Raw genomic sequence first — 25513 nt, 5'->3', positions numbered from 1 at the left:
TTGGCCAGTCCATCCTTGTGGGCTGTGTCATCACAAACCACATGAATCAATCGAACTCCGTTCTACATGAGATAATTTGTCCCACAATTGGCACCAGATGAGAACAGCTTAAAGGAGTTTATGTATTTATCTATTTAAGCATTTTATATACTGTCGCTCCAAAAGAAGATCACAACGGTTGTACAAGTAATGACTGGCCAAGAAAATGTTGAATTAGTTTGGGTTAAGTATTACTTTTGGCTCTGTATATCCCTGAAATTTTCGCAACATAGAGACTATAGCTGGTGAATAAAAGGGATAAGAAGCAATCAGAAAGTAAACTTGCCTCCACAATCTGGTTCTCTGGGTTGATGAGTTGCACTTGTGGTACATTCATGCTGATGGTGTTACTGGCAGGCTCTACCTGCAAAGGAAGACATACAAGCTCTGACCATCCCAGGAGAACAATACCCAAAATGAATAATGCAGCAACAGCTGGGCTTGATGGACCCTTGGTCTGACCCAGTATGGCATTTTCTTACATGACAGTTAACAGGGAAAGCTCAACAGGTGACAGGCTGCAATGACATGCTAGTGTCACTTTAATAAGCAGGAAGATCATTTTTATTTCTTGGTTGGTATAATGCACCATTTCATGTAACAGGAAGAAATGCTTACTTTGTACCTTGAAAACCATATCCTCTATAGTCAGTTTGCTTAAGAGCGTTAATTATAAGATGTATTTTGGTTGGACTACATTCAAGCTAATTCTTTGTATCAATGGTGAATGGTACCGTGCTGTAGCACGGTTAAAATTCACAGCTACTTCTGTTTCCATTAGTAAAGGCTGCATCAGAAAACAAGCTAGATAATACTTTTGCAATCTCGGGGTATTTTTCAGACACTTTCAGCTCAGTGGGGCTGTAAGAGCTGTGAGGGCAAGAGGTTCTTTCTAGAGCTGCCCACCTGGACACTGGCTGGCGAGGGGAACGACATCGTCCGAGGGGCACTAGGAGGAGTTGCGATGCGCAGGTTCTTGTGCCGCTTCAGTCGGTCACACAGCAGGCTGTAAATTGCACTGTAGTGATCATAGGCATCCGTCCTTAGCGACTAGGGTAGGAGGAAGCAAGGATTAGTCTGCTGTATAATGGAAACATTCCTCTGTGATACATGCAGGATGCACATGTGACTAGCAGCAGCATTCGTCTGTGAAGGCAGCAGGAGTGCTAGTTATTGTTGCATTTCCCGAGATGGACTGAGATCCCCAGTGTCTAAGTGAGTCACATCAAGGCTCCATACTGAATGAAACAAACTCAGCTTCTACCAGCTTTCTACTAAGTCAATCTTTTCAAACTCCCAATGTGTTCTTTTCCATAGCACTAATTTCTAGTACAAGAATATAATCCTAATTATACAATGCTGAGTTCCATGTTAAGAGTTACCCACTCAGGAAAAGGACCTTGGGTCTAACTGTGGACAATGCACTGAAATCCTCAGCTAAGTGTGCAGTAGCAATTTAAAAAAAAAGAAAAGAAAAAGCAAACAGAATTCTAGGAATTGTTCGGAAAGGAATAAAGAATAAAATTGAGACTATCATAGTGCTTCTGTATAAATCTATGGTGCAACTGCACTTTGAGTACTATGTGCAGGTCTGGTTGGCCCATCTTAAAAAAAGATATAGCAGAAGAAAAGCAACAAAAATGATAAAGGGGCTGGAACTGCTCCCTAGATTAGAGCTCTTCAGCTTGGAGAAGAGAAGACTAAGATAAGATATGATAGAAATTTATAAAAGAATGAGTGGTGCAGAGCAATAAACAGCGAACAGTTATCTTCCTTTTCAAACAGTACTAAGACAGGGAAAATTAACTAGTGGTGGATTTAAAATAAATTTAAGAAAGCATTTTTCAGACATCACACAATTAAGCTGTGGCATTTGTTACCGGCGGAAGTGGTCAAGGCCAGTAGTATAGAAGGGTTTAAAAAAAAAAAAAAAAGATTTGTACAAGTTTCCAGAGGTTAGATATATTAACAATTGTTAGCCAGGTAGACCTTGGGGATCACTACATCTAGGAATAAGCAACAGGGAATGATTCACCCCATTAGGATCTGCTGGGCACTTCCAAGTGACCGCCAGACTGGCCACTATCACAGACAGGATGCTGGGCTTAATGGACCTTTGGTCTGATTCAGTATGGCAGGTCTTACATTCTTATGCTAGCATTCCCGAAGGCTCTCTTTCTGAAAGGATACATAGGGGGACAAATTCTGGTGCAGTGGAATTATTTACCATATTTATTTTTGGAAAATTCCTGTTCCTGCTGATGGGGACCAGAGCATGTGCTGCATACTGCAGTTACCTGTAGTGTACGTTCCTTGTCGAGCCCTATCTCCACCATGGCTAACAGCACCTGCTCATTCACAGGCTCCAGTTGCCTCTCAATCTTTAGGTGCTGACACTCTGTGATTAACTGTAAAATAAAAAACACAAAGGTACAGAGAAATTCCAGACTCAGTTTCCTTCCCAACAGGATGTTTCTCCCTGGAAAGTCAGAATACAATGCTTGTAGCTACTGGTGGGACCTCAGCTGTAAAGGATCCACCCATATAGCAAGTTTGCTTACCATACACAGCATTCTCCATAGACAGCAGAATGAATTAGCCATTACACATGGGTGATATCATCCAATAGTGCCGAAGAGACTCCTCCCTCTGAACTCAGATCTTTTACTCTGAACATGTGCGGGAATTCCAGTGCGTGCACTGTCTCGTGAGCCCCTCAATCTATTTGCAGAACTTAGCTTTAGCTGGGTAGCCGACTCTCCAGGGAGGCGGGTGGGTATTAAACATGGCTAATTCATCCTGTTTATGGAGAACACCGTTTCTGGGAAGCATACTTGCTTTCTCCATCAATAAGCAGGGCTGAATTAGACATGATACATGGGGTGTCCCAAGTTGAGGGATGAAGTGGAGCGCTTACTGAAAAGCAACCCAGACTCCTCATGGACAATGTACTACTGGGTGAACAGGTTGCACAAAACTGCTGGCTCAAAACTACTGTCATTTCTGGACAGTTTGAACTAACCAGCAAGTTGAACTTTGCAGCTGTCTTCAATGGACATGGCTCTAGGGTGAGCTCTTAGTTGGTAAACCTTGACAGAATCTGGTATCTGGAAGAATCTGGCATCAGCCAGAGAGTAGCAATGTACTATAGAGTCTGCTAGCCAGTTAGACAACATGTGCTTGGCATCAACTATTCCCAGTCTGTTAGGATCATAGGAGACAAAAAATTGAGAAGCCTGACAATGTGGCTGATTCTCTTATAGATAATATGCCTTTTGCAGTCCAGTGAATGGAGGACCTTCTACCTTATGTGCATGAGGTCTTTGAAAGAACATGGGCTAAACAATGGTTTGATTCAGATGAAAAGCCAAAACTACTTTTGGCAGAAGCTTGGGGCAAGTGCAGAGAGTAATGGACCAATGCTCGCAGTCCACTAACTCTTCTAGCCAGCATGATGGTGACTAGAAATTCCACTTTCCACGTAAGTAGCTTTAAGGAAACTAACAGTTTTTTTGGGTGGCTTCATCAGTTGTGCCAAGACAACACTGAGATCCCATGGCACTGGTGGCTTGGAAATCAGGTCTCGTTTGCCATAAGCCATCAAAGTACCTATGGAGATTAGCTTATCATCCACTTGGATGAGGTAAGCAGTGATGGTACTGAGATGCATCTTGACTGACGACATTCTGAAGCCTAACAAGAAGAGGCCTCGCTGTAGGAAAAGCAATACCACCAGCCTTTCATGGACCAGCAAATGTACTCCATCTTCCAGTCCTGTACCTCTGGGACTTTGGTGACATCCAGCACAATCAAGGCAGAGGGGCAAATCAAAGAAAATTTGATTAGGTAAAAAGATTAGAAACTATCAAGTACCAAAAACAGATGGGAGAGAGAGAGTTTATGTTAAGTGGGAACATGGACAAAAAAAAAAACCTGATGCTGGTGAGGCAATGCGCAGGCAGTAATTCCTGCACATGCTCAGAGTAAAAACTCTTATGAGCTCAGAGAGATTGGTCCATTCAGCACTGTCAGATGACATCATCCATGTGTCATGGCTAGGGACCTTCATTTTCAGTTTTTATTTTATTTTTCCCAGGAATTTATGAGTGTTTATTATAATGAATAAAAAAGGAGAACTTTTAGTGGGAAAAATGAATTATTTTTTCACGGATTTTTCTCCCATTTTTGTTTGTTATAATTAACACTGATAAATTCCAGGGAAAATCAAATAAAAACTGAAAATGAAAGCCCCTAGTCATGGTTAATTCAGCCTTGCTTGTTGATGGAGAACTGCAAAATGACGCTTGCAGGCATTAGGAATAGTTTCAGCTAGCTGGGCTGGCCAGGTGGCTCAGTGGTAGTGTTGCATGAAGACGAGTCCCTGGTTCAAGCCTTCTGCATCATGTGTTGGCTAATGCTCAGGATGCTGTGAAGGTAGTGCTCAGAGCCTGAGGGGAAGGTGATGTCAAGCTGTGGCTGAAAACAGGCCCTAAAATCCAGGGCTCTAGAAGGAGCCCTGGTGCATGGCTCCTGTCCTTGGGACCATTCCTGCAACAACCAGACTACGAACCGTGGCAGAAAAAAAATATCTCAGTAGTTATGAATGGCAGCTCATGGTACCAGAGTCCCAGCGCTGGTTATGACTGAGCTGGAAGAAAAAAAGAGAAAGGAAGAACTACTGAGCCAAAGATTTAAAAAAAAAAAAAAAAAGAAAAAAGGAAGCAGCAGTCAACTGTTGGCTTCAAAATATCATCCAGAGTGGATGAATGAGAAAAGTTGTGTGTTCTTAAGGGGAGTAATAAATCACAGCAGAATCAGAATGCCTAACTTCTAGAACTGGCTCTTCCACTGACTTCCAGTGACCTTGAAGTCACTTTACCCAACTGTAATTAGACAACAAGGGTGGCAATTTTTGCCAAACCACAGTGTGGCCATGTATTTTGTACCTACATACCTTGAGTAATGTTTCAGAGGGCAACTATCTGGGTTCTTCTCATATACTTGGCACTTGTTATTTCTGTGGGTGGGTGGGTGGGTGAAACTAGGTGATTACATTTAAAACTTCAATGTGCACATGTAGTTTTCTTCCCCAAACAAGTAATGTCTCCGGGAATGCCTACATATAGTTGCGTAGTGAAACTTCATGGCTTTATCTAGCTGCTCAACAGCTAGGCAATTTTCACACAGGGGATCTAGCCACCTAGATCCCTTTGAAAACAGCCCTCACTATGAGTAATTATGTACATCCTGCTGCACTTAAAAAAAACTCACTACAAATACATGGAATTAGGCTTTTAAGAAGAATTCACTACTGTTTTCTGGGAGATATCACTAGGAGTCCAGGAGCTGGATGTATGCACATTTCAGGAGACTTTTAGCTGCATAGAACACTGACATCCATCTGAATATAAAGTATTCCACAACAGAAATCCTCCAATTTTAAAAACCCTTCTGTTCAATGAATCAAAAAGAATAGACTGAGATTTGGACCGTCAACCACCTACCCTGTCAAACTCCGGATCGGACTCCCCAAGCTTCATCCACTTGTGCTTGCAAATCTGATCCATGGACAAACGCTTGCTCGGGTCCAACACTAACATGTGACGGATCAAGTGCTCACACTCTGCAAAGAGCAAGACCGAGCTGAGTACCCAGAGACAGAGATGAGTATATGCACGCGCTCAAGTGCATGTACGTTGGAAGCTGTTAGCCTTCCACCACACCTGACCTTCCAAGCCCAACCCCAAAACCTGTCCTGAGCTCACGCACAGTCATTTACGACAGGGTGGAGGGAAAAAGAACATATTTTCTCTCTACAACTCTGCCACCCTCCAGCAGCATGATGACCAATGACAATTCTGTTATATGCTGGTAGATCAAAAATGCGCTTTATAAAAAAAACAATTAATTAAAAAAAGTTGCATCTTCACACTAATAAAAATCACACACCAATTTTACTGAGCATGACTTTCTTGAGTTGGTATTTTTTTTTCCAACTATCTCAGCCTCTAGATGGCATAGCAGCACTTCATTTCTTCACAAGATCCTTGAAAGGGAGTAACCAATCAATATTTGAAGCTGACAAAAACCAAAGTAAGGATTATAAAGTGGCCATCATATAGTGCTGTGTACACATACATCATGTGTGAGAAATCTCATGTGCACCAAAAGTTATAATCATCGGTGTCTGACATGTCAAACTTTTCAATGTCTAACTTTTCTTGTCGACATTATTTTTAAAGAATTTTTATATGCATTTAAAAACAGAAACTTATCTCAGATGATGCATTTCTTGGAAGATCTGTCCCATATACCGACACTGGCTCAGCATTTCGAATAAATCTGTGTTACTTTCATAAAGCATTCTATCCTATCTTTCTCTCATTCTATTTTTTAAAACTGGTTAGCTCAACTTCAGTTTAAAAAATACTGTCCACAAGAAAAGTTGGATATTGAAAAGTTTGACATGTTAAGAGACCAATGATTCTAATTTTTGGTGCACATGGGATTAATCACACATGACGTATGTCCACAACACTATATGATGGTCATTTTATAATTTTTACTTTTGTTTTTGTCAGCTTTCTAATGTATACAGCAGCACTTCATACATTCTCTTTTGGGCAATGCAACTTTTAAACCATATTTCAATGTCAAAGGGCAAACCACAATGGCCATCTCTTAGGCAGCCAAAGGCAAAATGACTAAATGTAGGCCTGAAGCAGGAAAACACATTTTCTAGGCAACTTCCTTCTAAGAACAAGCACTACCGGTACTCTTGGCTGAAACAAAGCATAAAAACTCTGATGGCAAGGATAAGCTGAAGCCAAAAAGGAATATGCCTATAGGCACTCTAAAATCTAAAATATAGAAAGAGGGGAGGGGGAAACAACAGGAAAAAAACAGGAAAAAAACAGTCTGTGAGGAAAGGAAGGAACAGAAGAAGATGCAGGACAAGGAGGAGAGAAGCCGGGTAGAAGAAAATACCATATGTCCAAAGTAGAAAAATGACTCATTTTTATGCCAGATTTTTAGACCTTCTGTCTATTGAAATTATTCACTTGACACTTGCAAATCCCATTCGTGAAAGAAACACACACAAACTGGTATTCAACCCACTGGGTGCCCAACAAACATCTCAAAGTTTGCATGAAAACAATATACATTTCTTATAGATTTACTCATTCAGTCCTAAAAAGAAACCACTCTGTATTCCCTGCACCAAATACAGAGCTATGCAGTACCCCAAATTATTAAGGCAACTAGCCTTACCCGTAAAAGAAATTGGATAGAAAACACATAATCGTAATTCTACCCAAACTGATTAGATGAAACACAGTGTGTTGCAATCCCCTGGAAATGACATTTTAAAATTTCACCTATAGAGAACGTTAATTTTTTCTACTTTAAATAAAAATAAGCTGAGCATAAATTGCCTCATCCTATAGGCTCTAGACTTGGTCTTTCGGCACCTAGGGCTGGGCATTATTGGCTACAAAATGTCTTGACCATGGGGAGGAACTTTACTACCTAACATTGCTTTAATGCATATTTCAATATATCTAACCTCCCAACTTCTCAAATTTAAAAAAAATCCACTAACTGAAGTAGAGAATTAGCCACATCTACCAGTAATGTTTTCATTTCCTCTTACACTCTCCCTCTGACTTATTCTTTGAAGGGGCCTAGCCGTCTCTCCTCCAGCACAATCAAGAGCTAGAGTGCCATGAATCTACATCTGCAACTAGTAGAGGGGTTTCCCCATTTTTAACCCTCTACCCTCACATCTAGCCATAGATTCCAGCTCCCCCCCCCCCAAAAAAAATAAATCATACACACCCTGACTATGACAATTAGGTATCACTGTTGTAGCTGAGACTCCCTCTCCCTGGAAGCTATGAACATTGCCATCACAGCATCTCTAACCTCTGCTGGGCCAAGAAGGAAAACTGGGCTAAGGAACAGGACCCAGGCTTCCACTAAACCATCATGCAGGTGCCCTCTAGTCTTTAAGTTAACAAAGGGAACAGGAACACGATGTCTTCTATCCGGCTCCTGCTCCCACCCAATAGGTTAAAGGCGTTGAGCAGCAGTTACACTCCAGACATCAGCAGTGTTGTCTTATGCCTGCCTAATGACAAGATGCTTTACCTAGTTATATAATTAATAAGTATGATCAATAAGGACTCAAGAATATTGGCCACTGGAGATGTGCACTGGCTGCTGTGATTTAGAACACAAACTGCCAATTCATTTCCTTTCTCATAACTCTGCAAAGTGCTTGCATACAGTAAGGGAGATGAGGGTCCATTAAAAGCCAGCGCCATGCAAGACCAGTGCGTCAGAAGAGAGCAGTGGCTCAATGCGGTGAACACACAGTGCATGCAAAGTGCAGAAGTCCTCGAAAGGCTCAATTTGCCCTGAAAACGAAGAGTGCCACTGGCTGACAACATGACTACTCTGTATATTGTCACCTGCATTACTGATTTAACCAGCCCTACAGACAACAAGGTGTAGAAGAGCAATAAAATAATCATCAACAATCATGACACACGACAGACCTGCTTTAGTAATGTAAACCAGAGATCCCTCCTGATCTTTGGCCTACCTCCAGGCACTGAGCCTCAACCTGAACACCTAAAAGTTTAAAAAATGTCATCCTTGCCCATTCCTTCAAGTATAAGTACAGTCTTGCTTGTCTACACTTCTCTGATCTTCAATTACTGATGTGTGAACCGAAAGTCAGCCTTCCCTTTCTGCCCAATTCTCAATCTTATATCTTCAGATCTCCATATCTCTGTTTACAATGAAAGATACTGAAATAGCTGGCAGTACTGAGATTGTCTAGAGAGGAATTGGACAGAAACAGAGATGTGCCTATATAAGAAAAAAAAAATCATTTTCTATACACAAAAATTGTCTTGCTGGCAATATGAAAATCAGAAAAGACTGAGCCAGTAACGTTCAGGGGTGAGTGGTGGGTTCCCTGGGAAGTAATGACAAGAAACGAATGACTCTTAGATCCCAAGCGGCTGTGGCCTCACACCAGGAGTGAATTATGGAAATGGAAATCACCCACCTTGGGCAAGACCTGTAAAGAATGAAACCTTTATCTAATGGCCAGTCATTACGTATTCTTAGTAACTGGTAGCGGGGACCCAGAGACGGAATTCACCAAATGGAAAATCTGTCAGCTGCAGTCTGAAAGCGCTGAAAGAGTCAAGATTAAGGGATTGCCTGTAACTGGTCTCCTGAGGACTGCGTCGTGAATGGAAGTCAGTTTTTAAATTAAGAGCACTAAACATTACAGCTTTATTACAGAAACACACACTCATTATTAATGCAAAGGGTTTCAACTCTTCTTTCTCCTCTCTCCTGTGGGTTTGATGCAAGCATAATTTTGAAGACTTGATGCACTCAGATGGCTGCAAAACTGCTCTGCATTGCTCATGGCAATGACATTAGTAGCACCTTCAGAACCTGCCCCCCAACCCCCCCTTCAGCCCACTGTTCTGATGGACAGGAATAGCGTTATCTCTCCTGGTCCCAAGGCAAACGATGGTCCCACAGCCCAAGTATCTCATCTGCATGGCTCTGCAATTACTAGGTTTTTAGAAAATGCAATTACTAAAGGTTTTTAGAAAATTGATGGATTTTTGTGGAAAGGTGCTTTACTGGTAACATTGCAAATAGTTTCCACTTAACACAAGAGCAACAGAACAGGAAGCAGCAGTGCAAGCTTCCATTCCACCTCCCCACACACTCTGTCCCACCACAGAACTGGTACAGTACGGGTAGCAGCAGTGCAAGCTTTCTTCCCTCCCCAGAGAACAGGCACAGTACTGCTAGAAGCAGCATGCCGTTTCTTGTAAGAATGAGACATTACTTAAGCCACAAGCCCCACCATTAGTGAATAATGGAAACGGTTTCTTTTGGTCATGAGTGAGAATAAAAACCTTTATCCAATGGAAAGCCATATGTATTTATGGTTTGTTTTTTTTAAACTGCTGTGACCCAGAGATGGAATTCACTGAATGGAAAATCTGTCAGCTACATTCTGAATAGGCTGAAAGAAAGTGATGATTAAGGGATTGCTCTAAAGTTGTTTCCTAAAGAGACTAATATTATGGCCAGATCCTCAGCACTTGGGATGCTACAGCAGATTTAGTGTGCTCCCTTTAAACACGGGACTAATTACCGCCAAGACAAGACAGGTTCCACCTCTTACAAACTGACAATGGCAATCACCATGTCCATTAACAACCCTTACTCTAATGGAATTCTCCAAGAGAGGCCCGGATTTAGGCACAGGCAACATAGGGAGAGTTCTAGGTGCCAAATATCCAGGCCAAAGAGGAGCCTGCTTGCTTTGGGGCCATGTGCTGGCACAGCTTTAAAGGGGCGCTACCATGGCACTCTGCCTATGGGCGCCAAATGCTTAACTCCAGCCCTGCCTATCATAAGCTATTTTCAATTATTATTTACTCCAAATGCCTATAAATCTCATCAAATGTCAATACCTGCTATTTACTGCAGCTAGGAGCTGCAAGATGGTACCAAAGGGTGCTGATAATATTTAGGACCAAGGCTGGCTCTGTTCATCATATGTTCCTCATTTGCAGAACTTAGGAAATGCTTATAAATTACAAATAGCAAAAAAGTTGTGTTAGCAAAAAATACATTTTCTAAGGAACATTATTTAAACCAACTGACTGATACACTGGGTCTAAGATACAAAATTGAGAGCAGTCAGACTTTTAGGATAATGATTGCTGATACCCATTATTTTCAGAGCTCATCTGATGACCTGAGCAGGCTCTTTACCTGTGGACATGAAGAAGGGAATGCGGAACTTGCCGCTGAGGACCCTCGCCCGCAGATTCTGCAGTGTGCTGCCATCAAAGGGCAAAGCACCACATACCAGTACATACAGGACCACCCCAAGGCTCTACATAAAAAAAACAACAAAGAACAAGGTCAGCAACAGAAGATAGCAAGAAGGATACTTGCAAACTCCTATAGAGTTGATGCATCATCAAGCTAGTGGCTTCAGACAGAGTAAGAATCATAAAACTGTCTGGGAATGGCAGAGATTCCTCAGGACAGCAAGGGTCAGAGGTCACAGACCTATTGCCAATCTCCCGCAGGAGGGATATGGAGAGGTTCCATCTTGGAAGTAGCTCCTTATTGTCCATCTGGGGTAGGGCACTGAAATCGCAGGTATCACCATCAGAACATGATGCAGAAAAAACACACAATAGCAGCCAACAAAAGCTGCACATATTCACACATAGGAGATAGTAATTGCTCCCCAGTTATCATGCCTAGAACTCTCTCTAGTACCTACCCAGATATCCACCTTTGGCCCATCATATTCTTTGCCTTCAAAGAGCTCAGGGGCAGCATAAGGAGGGCTCCCACACCACGTCTTCAGCAGCTGGCCTGGCGTGAAGAGATTGCTGAACCCAAAATCTGAAAGGCAAAACATCTGCTGCTTTATGCCAACTAATTGTCCCCAGTTTGACTTAACCAGTTGTATGTCTGTGTGTGCTGGGATGGATCCCAGGCCTATGGGAACACATCCATAACAATGTGAATGGTACTAAGACAATACACTAATCAGTATATCATCATCATTAGACGGTGCCACAGTTTACATGCCGAGTTTGAACACAAAGAGAGAAACTGGGTATATGTTGGGTGGGACCTAGGTATTTACATGTAACGCCACACAACAGTCATGCTCCTTTCTGCAGTCTGTCTAGCCAGTACACAGCTACAACACCACAACTCAACATTTCCAGGGATCTCTCTCCACATCATTCTGTGCAGCTAGGATAAACAGGGGGCTGAGGAGCAAAGCAGCACGTGAACTTGTACATTTAACTTTTAGGGTTAGAGGCTGCATAGGTTTAAGGAGCAGATTTAAAATAAGAAGGAGTCCCATAGGCACATCAACAAAACCGTATGTGTACATCCTGGGGTGCTGTAACACTGAGCTGTATATGGGTTACAGTAGTGGAATAGCAAGGGATGCTGCAGGGCAGGAATGAGAGGCTGCATGTGTGGGTGGGTGGATGGGGGGTTGGTTGCAGCCGGGGGGGTGCAGTTCAGCGTTGCCAAAGATCCTCTTCTCTTGCTGCCTTATACCTAGGAACAAGTAGTGCTATTAAAACCTCATTTTAGTGAGCAAAAGGGTACACATTATTAAGAGATTACAGGGCATGATTCCCATGATTCCTCCTCGAGTGAAAAGGCATATGCTCCAAAGAAGTTCTTTATTCAAAGCAATGGTACAAACTTAACTTAATGAGATTCTTACCGGCAGTGCTCTGCTTTAGCTGCATTACCACACAGCAACCAAGGCAGCTTCACAATAAACAAGTACTTCTCACAAGCAAGGCACCGGGCCTAGGGGGCCTGCTTTTCTGTATGATATTTCTGCAGGAAACATTATTGGAAAGGAAAGGAACCACGGATGCCTGCTGACTCTGTTTCAGCAACACTGCACGTTCTCTCTCAGAACACTTCTCCAGGAGTAATGTAACCGTATATGAAGGAAACGGGATTCATCAAAAAAGAAAGCAAACCTTTGCTGAAAAAAGGTTACAGAACAACCTAATTCTGTTGAAAAGAGAAAAGATATATGGTGCTTACCGAGAATTGGATACAAAATTGAGAACGAGATTTTACATTAAAGAAATAATCCCTCTTGCCTCTTCCACTACCCCTACCTCAGTGCCAGGGCTTGTTCCATAGCATAGCAAACCAGTTTTCCTGTCCACCGTTCACTGTATGAGCCTGACCAAGGAACTTAACTTCCCTATGCTTAATTTTGGATTGTGAACCATTTGGAGATCCAACATTGTAGCCATGTTAACTATCTTGAACAATGTTATACATGGACCTCATAAATTACAGTAATTGGCTTCATATAGTACAAAGCACCCTCTATATTCCACAGAAACCAAGTGTCTAGTGAACCTTTCATGGCCAAAGCCATGGGGCCTTTACCCTATCCTCGTCCTCCCAATCTAGGCGTAGCTTTTGACACCTTTGATCACTATACTCCCCGACAAGCTGTATGCCGTTAGATTTTTTGGACTCTGCTCTATTCTGGTTTTCTTATCATCTCTCCCATCGTACCTTTACTATATTCTCTGGTGGTTCTTCCTCAGCTGCTCTTCTACTATCGGTCAGTATTGCCTCCAGGCTCTATGGATGGTGCTCTCATTCAACCGGTTCTGTTGGCCAGTAACTTTAGGAGTCATCTTTGATGCCTTTCTTTCCTTCTCTACATACATCCAAAACTCTGCTAAAGCGTGTTGTTTCTTCTTTTATATCTCTTCTACAATCTGCCCTTTCCTTTCTAAACATGCTAAGAAAAGGCTCATCCACTCTCCTATCACCACATGCTTGGACTACAACAACTTGTTTTTCACAAATCTTCCATTGAACCATCTTTCTCCGTCGCAATCTATTCAAAATTTTGCTACATAACTTATCTTTCTTCAATGTCGCTATGACAATGTAACCTCTCTTCTCAAGACACTACCTTGGCTCCCCATGCATGTCTGCATACAGCTTAAGCTTCTCTTACCTACAAAAGCATTCATTCTGCAGCTCATCTCTTATCTCTCCCTACTCCCTTCCTCGAGAACTTTGTTCATCCAGCAAGGTGCTCATCTGTGCCCTTCCATGGCCAACTCCAGACTCCATGCTTTCCACCTTATGCGCTGTATGCATTGAATAGACTTCCTGATTTGGTGCATCATGCTCCCTTTCTGGACATATTCAATTCCAGTCTACAAACAACCTTTTGAGGCTGCTTTTAAATCCTAACCACTTCTCTACAATAAATACACTTTCCACAGATGCTTGTTTGTTATGTATGCTTGACTTGACTAGACTGTAAGTTCCATGAAGAAAGGACTGCTTTATATGTATCTATACAGCACAGAGTATGTCGAGAAGCACATTAAAAGTTATAAGTTATAGTAGTAAATAACCAAATAAAATTACCATTCAAATAGCTACTGAAGCAATATTTGACGTGCATTCAACATTTAGACAAAAGGCAGTTTTCTATTCTACCCTGCCTTCCAAGAGAACATAGGATGTTGGAAGATGTAGTATTCAAAACTTCTTCACAGAAATAAATGGTAGGGGGCACTGTGCTACATCACATATCCTTGTGGTTGAGCTATTAAACCAAGGTCCTGTACATCCTGTAGATATTAAACAGTCCATGCTACTTTAGTCTGCTTGGAACTGCAAGAGCTTCTGTAGCTCTGCTTTGTACAGGTGACGTGCAAAGTTTGTAACACAGAACTTACAAACGCCACTGTGAAAACTGCTGTGTCAGCATTTTCAATGCAGGTCCTGCCTCTTGTCATGCAATGTTACATGAGGATATACAACTTATCAAGGACCCAGCAGGAGGAGCAGAAGATACATTATGGATGGAAATATATTTAGAAAATGGAGGCACAAACAAAACATTTGTTTTTAGCAGCTAGAGAATTTTTTTTGGCTGTTTTCCTAATATGTTTTTCCCCCTTTCTTCTTTTCCTTTTCTTTGTTCTCCCATTCCCCCTCCTCCAGCCTCTCTCTATCCCTTGCCACTCCATTTTCCTCCCCTCTCCTCTGTGGCCTAGCCATAGAGCTGTGTCAACCATCCTCACCCACGCTCCGTGGCTTCTGCTTCTTGATCTGGTCCTACCAGCATCTCTTCCAGTGGGCGTCAAGCCACAAATTTTAGGCACCTGGGCAATCTGGAACCTGGAATTTTTGCAATATTGTGAGGCACGTTTGTTTAATAATGACTTTACAGATGGAGATTCACTTCCCTTTGAAAACTGCCTAGGAAAAAAGTATTATTTGAGATTTTGCATCCCCTTTTTCTGTGGATAATTTTTTCCTCAAAAACATACCTAATTTTAAAATGCAAAACTAGAAGCACTGCTTAATATTCCCCACCCTCAGTCTGCCCCTGGGAATGCCTTAGGTCAATAAGGTAGAAATAAGCACATACGTCTATCCATAGAGTGAGTAGTAATCAAAGCCATTCCACAGGTAAAACAACATTTTGCCCATGGAAATGGGGATCTTGAATATTGTCCCCTATTACTGTAGGTATAAGTACTCACCATTGTCCACAGTAAAAGGGGCGGGATTAGAGTGGAGGACAGGAAGTATGTGTGGGTCTTGCATTTTCCAAATCCTGTGAATACATTTTCACGAGTGGGGTTTCCCTTTGAAAACGAGCTTCCAGCCCCACAGGTACAACTGCAAACTAGCAGTGGGGTTTCAATACTACCCCCTTAATGCTTCACAACATACAAAACAGATTGAGCCAAAATACTGCAAAATGAATATAAAGGAAGAATGATTGCCATTATGAATTTTCCATGGGATCTGGAAGCTGTAAATTAATTAACCTTTTCACACACCAGACCTAGGGAGAAGATTCATATACGCAGGCAGTTTTTCACCTTAGGAGCTCTGCTCTTTGTTTTTTTGTTTTCGTGTATCACCTGCTGCTTCTTTGTTTTTCCTTGTTCTGTATTCCTTCTTGTATTGTTCCTTGCTTTATGGGTTACTAGCGTTCTTCCTTCTTAGGGTCCCTGTATTAATCCTTTGAACTCCTTATTTCATATTCATGAGACTTTGGGGACTAATAGTGGTCATTTGAGTCACCTGGACTTCCTCAAATGGTATGTACAGCTCCTTTGGGCATTGCCTCTTTACTTTATCCAATTTTACATTTTATATTTAATTTCTGATACTCATTACTTATATTCTATGCTGCGTTGCTGTTTATTTTTCTATTTCAGCAACCTGGAGATACCAAGCTATGCTATTATTACTTTTGTCACGTGTTTAATTACTAGGTACGTTTTCTTACATCATATAGTATTTGGAGTTTAGATCTTGTAGCCATGTATTTGTTTGATTCTGGATCTTTGTTTCTATCTCTTTATTTATTATAGTTCTGGGCTTCTGTCCCTCCCAATGCAACCGGAGAGACGAAACACAGTCCGTGTCAGGGGACCTACCTGTATTTCATATATCTACTTATTAAAGACTCCTGTCGCTTGGCACCTATTATATTGATTGATTCATCTTTTGAAGTTCAAGGATCTGCAAACATTTCGGTGCTACACTTTTGATATATTGTGATTTACATGGGTAATTTCATGTTTACCTGTGTAAGAAGAGGGTTTGAAAAAGCAAGTTTGCTTATTGTAACTGGTGTTTTCCATAGACAGCAGGATGAATTAGCCATTACAAGTGGGTGATGTCATACAGCAGCACTTGATTCATCTCTCTAAGCTAGTAGAGCTTTTAGTTCTACTGAGCATGTGCAGGAGTTCCCGCACAGACATTGCTTTATGAGCCTTCTCAGTCAGAGCTAAATCTACTATGTAATTGGCTCTCCAGGGAGATGGGAGGGAATTCCATGCTTAATTCAGCCTATCTACAGAAAACACTGTTTATGGTAAGCAAACTTGCTTTTTCCGTCAATAAGCATTCTGAAATAGCCATTACATGTGGGGAGTCCCAAGCTGATGATTGCAGAGGAGCATTTACTTAGTAAGCAACCCAGTCCTCACCGCAGAGATGAAACTATAGCGAGAACAGATTCTGCAAACCTGCTTGTCCAAATTTACTGTCAGTCTTTGAGGGGTTATCAAGATAGTAATGGGACATAAAGATATTAACTGAAGTCTAAGTTGCAGATATCCTCAATGGGTATTTCTCGAAGATGAGCAACAGAAACAGCCATGGCTCTCACTTGATGAGTCTTCACAGAGTCTGTAACTTGCACATCTTCTAAGGTGTAGCAGTGGTAAATGTTCTCAACCAGCCAGTTAGACAAGGTATGCTTGGCAACCATTACTCCTAGCCTGTTGGGATCATATGAGATGATCAGTTGGGAGGTTTTATTATTTGGAAGAGTTCAGTTCTTGCAATACTCTAAGGCCCTTTTGCAGTCTAGAACATGTAGGGCTTTTTCACCTTCATGCTCATGAAGCCTAAGGAAGAAGAGGAAAAGATCACATTCAGGTCCCATGGAACAGGTGTTTTTTGTACTTGGGGCTTGAACTGCCACAGACCTTTTATGAAACAGAAAATCAGCAGATGAGTAGAGATTGGTTTGCCATCCAGTTGAGTATGGTAAACAGCTAGAGCACTGAGGTGCACTCACACCAAAGAGGTAGCAAGACCTGAGTGAGAAAAGTGGAGTAACTTTTTCAGCAAATGCTTAGGTTTGCAAGTAAATGGGTCTAAAGCATTCTGTTGGCACCATTGGGAATACCTATTCTATTTAAAGGCACAATTTCTTCTATTTGAAGGCTTTCTAGATGAGACTAGTATGTCCACAATCTCTGTAGGTAAGTCAAGATCCACAATCACCGAGCACTCAACATCTAGGGCTGTGAGGTTGAGGGATGAAAGGCTGGGAAGATACAATGTCCCATCTTCTTGAGTTAACAACGCAGGATCTGTTCCCAGATACATTGGAGGACTGCTGGAAAGTTGTACAAGATATGCATTCCAAATCTGTCTGGGCCCCACCAGGGCTATAATGATCTGCTGAGCGCGGTCCTGAAGAACCTTGTGCACTGTTCAGTGGTAATGATGGAAAAGCATACACGAGGCTTTGTCCCCAATCAAGGATGAAAGCATCCTAAGCGAGTCTGTGATCACTTGGCAGAACTGAGCAAAATTGATTTAGTGTTCTGTTGTGATGTGACTAGCTCCACTGATGGTAAGCCCCATAAGCTGAAGAGTCTGTCAGTCACTGACTGCAGTAGAGACCAACTGTATGGTTGAAAAATTCTGCTGAATTGATCTTCGAATGTGTTGGAGGTGCCCAACAGAGAGGGTCCTGTAGAACAGCTTGATTTCTTTCTGCTCAATTCCAGATTTTTAGGGCTTCCTGGCAGAGAAACCATGATCCCATTCCTCCCTGCTTGTTAAAATAAAACATGGCAACTTGATTTTCGGTTTGAATCAGGATGCTCTTTCCCTCCAGAAGGTGCTCAAACACTGATAGAGCATGTCTGATTACTATCAACTCCAATAGATTGATTTGACAACAGATCTCCAGAAGAGACCAAATGCCCTAGGTTCAAATGGTTCCAGTGTGTGCTCCCCACTATTTGGGTAGAGGCATCTGTTGCCATTACTACTTGATACCTGCTGTACCTAAAAGAAATCTGTTTTGAAGCGCTGAAAAGTAGAATATAAATAAATAACTACATAGGGGAGTTAGCAAAGAGGGGCTCCTTCCTGGAGAATTCGTGGGGACAGCTATCACCACATTTCCCATTTCATTGGTGCTATTTATACTGGAGATGAAAGCAGTTGAGTAAGTTAGTCCCACTGCATACATAGATCCCACTGGAAGTTGCAGCAAGGGAACCACACAGATAGCCACTGCTGTATGACTAAGGACCATAAGGAACCTTCTGGCTGTCTAGCATGGAGAGAACAGTAGCTTGTGGATGAGCAATGTCATAGCATTTGCTCAGTTGGAATGCAGAAACGTTCTTTCCTGCAGCGAGTCTATCCAAGCCCTTATGAACTTGAATCTGTGAGTGGGCTCCAGTCTCGACTTCCTGAAGTTGACCAGGAAACCTAAGCAGTGCATAAGATATATTGTTGTGCACAGAGAGTGGAGCACTTCCTCTCATGTTTTTGCTGTGATGAACCAATTGTTCAGGAAGAGGAAGACTTCTGTTCCCTGGTGATGCAGATGAGCTGCTAATACCACGAGGCATTGCGTAAAGATCCTTGAGACTGATGACAGGCCAAATAGGGGTACTTTATACTAGTAATGGGAAGAATCCACCTGGAAGTGGAGGTAGTGTCAATTCGAAAGGTGAATGGGCATGTGAGTGTATGCATCCTTTAGATCCAGGGCACACATCCATTAGTCCTTCTGTGAGGGAATTAATTTTAAATTTCTCTCAGAGTATGTGTTTGTTCAGATGGCAAGTCCTGAATGGGCCGCAATCCCCCCATTTTCTTGGGGATAAGGAAATATCAGGAACAGAAGCCCTTTGTATGTTGAGACAATGGGATTGGATTTATCATTTGTTGTTGGAGAAGCAACTGGATTTCCAGATGAAGCTGCAGCAGATAAAACAGAGCCGGATGGAGCACCAAACAATGTGGAAGGGATGGTGGCTGGGAGAAATACAATCAGTACCCAGCCTGCATGATTTGGAGGACCCAGGGGTCCTTGGTCATTGGACAACACTCCTCCATGAAATGTTGTATTCTTCCTCCTACTGAGAGAGCAGAGGATGGATTGTCCCTGGCTTGGGCAGAGCTTGTTGGGTGAATGTCAGCTGATAGTGAACTCTTTGTTGAGAAGTGCCTGTTGATGTTGGGATGGAAGGGGCGGCAAATAGTACTGTTGAAAAGACCAGTAGGGCTGCCTGAGGAAATATGATTGTTTTATGGGTAGAAGTCATGTTTTGATGTGGAGGGATATTCAGAAGCTGTTGAGAAAAAGAAACAGAATATGGCAGTGCAGTCTATCTGTGCATCCATCTCCTGGAGATTTTCACCAAAAAGATTGTCCCACAAGCAGAAGAAGTTCATCAGTTTCTTGTGGACAACCTTACAGATACTGCTGGCTCAAAGCCATATCATGAGTCTACTCCAATGGAGGCTGAGGAGGTAAGTGAAATAGAATCAAAAGATTTGAATACTGAGTGGAGTAGGTCTGGGATGCCCTCTTCCACCTCTAGGAGTGGTTGGGGATAGTAATTACCTTGCTCAGTAGCAGGTACGAAAGGTTTCAGTTTCTGAATGCAGTCATAAATATACTGCACCATGTAGAATTGGTGAATATATATGCAAGCAGAAAGCATTTGCACTTTGAAAAACTCTTGCCAAAGTTATCTAGAAGTTTATGGTCTTTTCTTGGCATAGAATGGTGCCGCCGGATGACATCACCCAATGTAATGCTAATTCAGCCTGATTATCGCCTCTCCCTTCCAGCACAGAGAAGGTAGTTAAAAATATGCATGCTGCATGACAGCACTTACACTTTTAGCAGCACTAGAAGCAGATTTGGGAAATCCCTATGCAAACTTTCAAGTGCATACTTTGCACCTGATTCAATACAGGTGCAATGTATCTGGGTACTTTTATCTACGGTGTGAGCACCATAGGGAATTTTCCTTTGAAAATGAGCTTGCAGGTCCACTGGGTACAAAGAATCCACAAGCCTCCAAGTTCCCTGTGGCATTTAATTATTGCTCTCACAAGGTCTTTAATTATTTTTGGTATTAGTAAATTTGATATTCTTTGTTCAGTGGTTGAAATAGAGAGGTTTATAGCTGTTAAACTGTCCAGAAACAAACTGCTGGAGAGAGTTTTGTGATGTGGGCAAACTTACTGGAAACTAGGCTGAGACCACTGAACCTAAGACCACCGTACAACAACCATAAATCTCAAACTCTCAACACTGGGGTGCCTTCCTTACACTGGCCCTGACAGCAGGGCAGGAGTTAGGTGTATTGGCAGAGCTGTGGTTTAAGCATTTGCCTGTCTTTTTTAGTGCCACTAATCTCTTGTGCTCATGAACATTGATATTTACCAAATTTGAAAAAAAAAAAAAAAAGAAAAAGGTGGGGGTAGGGGACGAATCCACAATCTGAGATGTAAAACCAGTCAGTTTTCAAACCATTTCTGCCTTTTTTTTTTCCACTACCGTTTAGTATCATTATTATTTCCAAGGTTTATGCTACTATGGAAAGGCAAAACAAAGTACTAGGAAAAATCCTTTCCAGTAAATCATCTTTTCCTTACTGTTCTGCCTGCCAAGCCAAACAATAACAGATGGGTGGGGACTATCTCAGGGAGCCCATTCTGGGAGCAAAGCTTTGAAGGAGAATAGTTTCAAACTTCCTTCATTAAAAAAAAACAAAAAACAACAAGAAAAAACAGTTTCCACCATTTTCACATCCACATAAGTTGCACTACTGCAGGCAGTCTGAGCCCAATCCAGATGCTCTATCCCTGATCTTTTGTGAGAAATGGTCTTCTCTAGATTAAAACTGCAAAGCTTCTATTGTAGAGCATTTGAAAGGGATGCACAACCCGATTTACCCCAATATCAGTAAAATCTTACCACATTGGCTGGTTTTACTTTTAATTTAAGTTGCAATTATTCCAAAGCTCTGCGAGTAGCCAGAGAGCTACAACTTATCTCACACTCCTTGAATCTGACTGGTCCACGCTGGCTATCACGTGTCAAATGACCTCAAGCACTGCATAAGGGTGGTGGTGGGAAAAGGGTTGAGGGGTCAGGTAAAAGACGGGATGGGTGAGATGGATGGCTAGTTAGTATTGGATTGCAGTTATCCACCCAAGTGGAAGAATCTCAATTGGGCAGATATGAAGGGCTAACGTGGGGGTTTTTTTTCTATCATCTCCTATGTTATTGTGAACCAATCAATCAGAGCCCACTCCATATAAGTAATTTGTGGCATTGTAAGGGAGAAGTTTCAAAAGTGTCATGATCTAAGATAAACATGGCTACTTCAGCACTTTTAGCATATTAAGCAGTACAGAGAGGGCACAGCTTTCTTTTAATATAAATAAATAGTTAACGCAGAACAAAGTTGTGCCAGCTCGAAAGATCCCATGTCCATCATTGCCATTTACTCACTCTACAGTGCACTACACAGCTGAACACACATTATATGTCTCTGGCACGGACAAGACAGTAAAGCTACAGTTAGGTAAAAAGGAGCCTTGTGTACTTACATGTGTAGAGTAGATTTGATTATAGTAAGGCAGGGGCACGCAACTCCAGTCCTGGAGTTCCACAAACATGTCTGGTTTTCAAGACATCCACAATGAATATGCATGAGGTATATTTGCATGCATTGCCTCCACTGTATACAAATATATCATGCATATTTATTGTGGTCGTCCTGTTTGTGGCACTCCAGAACTGAAGTTGCACGTCCCTGTAGTACGGTCTTTCTTACAAGGAGGCAGCTAGGAGCCAAATGTTTATTAGAAGGGGAGGCCACTGAATGCATTTTCTTACGTGATAAATGCTACTTGACGTTTGTAGTTTCTCATCAGGAGGGCAGACATGGATGGCATGGACTTAAGATTCTGTGCATATAGCCAACATTGCAGAAAAGAAGGGAAACTGTGAAAACGTGTGCACTGAATTGAATTGTGCATACACTAAATACGGATACATATGGCCCGACTTGTGATAACACCTGGAGAGCAGAATCATCCCTGTACCACCAGCAAAACAGCTCAGCCAGGCAGACACGAACATCAAATTGGGAGACCAGAGAGAATGCCTCCTACCCAGTCCCAATCAATCAATCATTGCATATGAGTCACGTTAATAAAAACAGCAACACCCCAGGAAGTCATGTGCAAGAAGAGCAAAATATAGCCCATTAAATCCCACGCTGCTATAAATTATTCCTGGAGAGGGGCTGGTGGGCCCCCTGATGTCACTTCTCTTCTGTTCTCTTGGTGGCGCATCATTTCCTTCTCTCAAGCATTCTTTGGTCCCCCAGGAGCAGGGTATTAAAGAAAGGTGGGAGGATGCAACAGATCTCTTTTTTACAGAATTTTGGTCCCGCATATGTTAGTATGAGCTGCATATGGCATGGATTCTGGTGGTTTTGATATTGGCTCCGGAACAGTATGACATGGTGAACCTGCTTGTCTTCAGAGAACTGGTGTTTATTCTTCTGGTCCCAAATGTATTTGCTATTTCTTACTGTGATAAACCACTAAATAATTCCCTACAAGGGAAAACAAACTCTGGCTCTGTGCAGCAATCAAAGCAAATGGACTACTTATTAATCAACTAACAGGGAAAGACCGTACCAATGTTTCCAAAGCTGCAGGCTGTATTCAGTTAACCGGTGTACCAAGCAAAAGGTCACCACTCTCAGCGCTCCTAGCCTCCTTTCTGTTCATCTTATCTCAATATTTTCTCTTGCTGGCCTCTGCCTCCAGAATATGTTCACCTTGGCAGAACCCAATAGCCCTATCTCTATACTTACAGCCCTATTTCAGGAAGGCCTGCATTAGCCTCTTAGACTTTCCTGCAAAGCTGTCATCTCAGCCCCATCCTCACTCTCTGTCCTTTCTTATTCAAGACACAAAGTCAAAATACCCCATCTGCCCTGATCCTCCTCATATCTTCCAATTATGGTCCATCTGTCTTGCATCCCTCACATATCAATTTCTCTCATTTATTACCCTTTCCACAGGCAGAATATACATTCTTTATAGCACAAATTTCCTCACCCATTTTACCTGCACAACTTAGTTCATCACTAACCAACATCCACCTTATACAACACGGTATATACTGTCAGGTCTATGCACAAAGGAAAAAAACACAGCATTTTTCTACTAAACACCGTGATAAGAAGCAGCAGCCAGACAGGGATGCTTTTGTCACTGTTATGGATGTCTAGCACGCAAGGCTGCCTTGAAAAAAGCTGTCATTCTGTGCACAGCAAAGACCTCAAACATGCAAACAAGCCCTGATGTGCTGATGCTGTGCTTTGAGGCCTTCCTCCTGCTGCCACGCTGAGCTTCCTGGCTGTGAATAGCTGGAAGCAGAGTGCTGACTCGGTCCATGAACTCTCCGAGTTGCTCCATTGCCCTCTAACCTATTCTCTCACCTGCTATTTTGATGTTCAGGTTTGCGTCCAGGAGCAGATTCTCCGCCTTCAAATCTCTGTGGACGATGTTGCGGCAATGACAGAAATGGACAGCAGCAACGATCTGTTTGAACTTTCTGCGGGCTTCCTTCTCTGCCATCCGTCCATGGGCCACCAGATGATCTGCAAGCAAAGGAATGAAAAGGCTTGTTACATGGGAAGAGATTCACTGGAAGCATATTCCATGCTGAAATTACAAATTAAGCACAAAAGATCAGTATTTTATACACTACTTGCACTATTTCTTCAATACATAACTTCATTTTCTTTTAGTAAGGTTGATGCTGAAGTACTGAAATTAGAGCACAGAACTGGGAGACACAGAGACCCAGGTGCCAATCCCACCTCTACCATTCCCTTCTCCCATATAAGATGTATAAAGACACAACTACAACATTATAGGACAAATACTAATTCTACATTCATGGGTACTGTAAAGTCTTTTAAAACAGAAAAATATAACTATTCCTTTAATAAACTCCTGCCTCCACCTAGAACTCATACACACAAACAATGCAGATTCGGCCAGTAAAGGAAATTAATGGAACATCAGTTCATTGAGGGCTGACTCAGCGACAGACACAGATTGTACATAAGGTCATGACAGCACCTGCTCAAATCCCCTCCAAATCTTTCCCAACCTTTCAGCACTTACCCACCCATTGTGCTCAAAACTAGGATGGACTGCGAGCATCAGCCTTACACAATAACATAGGAGTTGTCAGCAAACTCAGTCGCTCTCAAGTTAGGTGTTTAATAAATGCAAATGCAATAATAATAAAATAAGGAAGTCTTGGCTCATGGTGTCTGCCCCGTTGGCCCTAGCTGATCTCTGGGCATCTTCCTTCCTACCACAAGAGTCCGCATCTGCCGCAAGCAGGAGTCTGCGGCTACTTTCCTTTCTTCCACCTCCATTCTCATTCTGGCTCTGTGCACACTGATAGTGTCATATGAATTATATTAAAAAGAAAAAGACGAAGTAAGAGCAATACTTTTTTATAATGCTAGGACAAGTCCCTTATGTTCGCTTGTCTAGTAAGAGCAACCTGCATGTACACAGATCGTGGCTCAAAAGAGAAGCGTCAGTTCTAAAGCCACTCAACGACTGAGCATTAACTAAAAGGCTTGATACCAGTAGCACATTGTGGAAAGCCGCCCTGAGACATAATGGCCTTGTAGTCAATATTAACTGCAATCGCAATGCAAACTGCAAATGCTTTATTTATTTATTTAGGGTTTTTTTATACCGACTTTCTCGATATACAAATCAAATCAAGACGGTTTCCAAAGAACAAAACTTTCGCCGTAAGGCGTTACATTAAACAATGCTTATCTTTAGGTAACACAGCTGGGGACATATTCTTGCACTTCTGATTTAAGACTACCCGGTGATATTTTCTGCTGAGCAAAGCTTTATATCTGCATTTTCTAGATGATCTAATTATAAATTATCTACTGATAGAAAAAAAAAGTTTAAAAAGCACAATATTCAATTTCTTCAGGGAGTTACAATTAGGCAAGTCATTGCTCCTTGCAAAATAATTTCATTCTGTAAGTTTAATTAATGACCTTCTGTTTAGAGCTTCCTTAGGGCCTGATGTAATAAGATGCAGTAAAAAATGTGTGCTGAAGTTCAACATGCATTTTCTTTATTCATGCACTTAAAAAAACCCCCAAACGTTGTTAACTCCAGATGCAGCAAGCTAACATGTGCTAATATACTCTGAGAT

General features: G+C 41.9%; 1 protein-coding gene across 1 annotated transcript in view; it reads right to left on the bottom strand.

Moving 5' to 3' along the window:
• The window catches only part of SIK3 (SIK family kinase 3), a 241798-nt gene that overhangs the window by 42978 nt on the left and 173307 nt on the right, over positions 1-25513 (bottom strand). Inside the window, 7 exon segments of the mRNA XM_029572295.1 lie at positions 326-403; positions 946-1089; positions 2337-2447; positions 5544-5662; positions 10864-10987; positions 11387-11511; positions 23745-23906. Of these exon segments, the coding sequence (XP_029428155.1) occupies positions 326-403; positions 946-1089; positions 2337-2447; positions 5544-5662; positions 10864-10987; positions 11387-11511; positions 23745-23906 (863 nt within the window).

This window comes from Rhinatrema bivittatum, chromosome 12 (genome assembly GCF_901001135.1).
Source record: "Rhinatrema bivittatum chromosome 12, aRhiBiv1.1, whole genome shotgun sequence".
NCBI classification, from domain to species: Eukaryota; Metazoa; Chordata; class Amphibia; order Gymnophiona; family Rhinatrematidae; genus Rhinatrema; species Rhinatrema bivittatum.
Note: the sequence above shows the minus strand (reverse complement) of the source record. Positions and strands in the feature narration are given on the sequence as shown.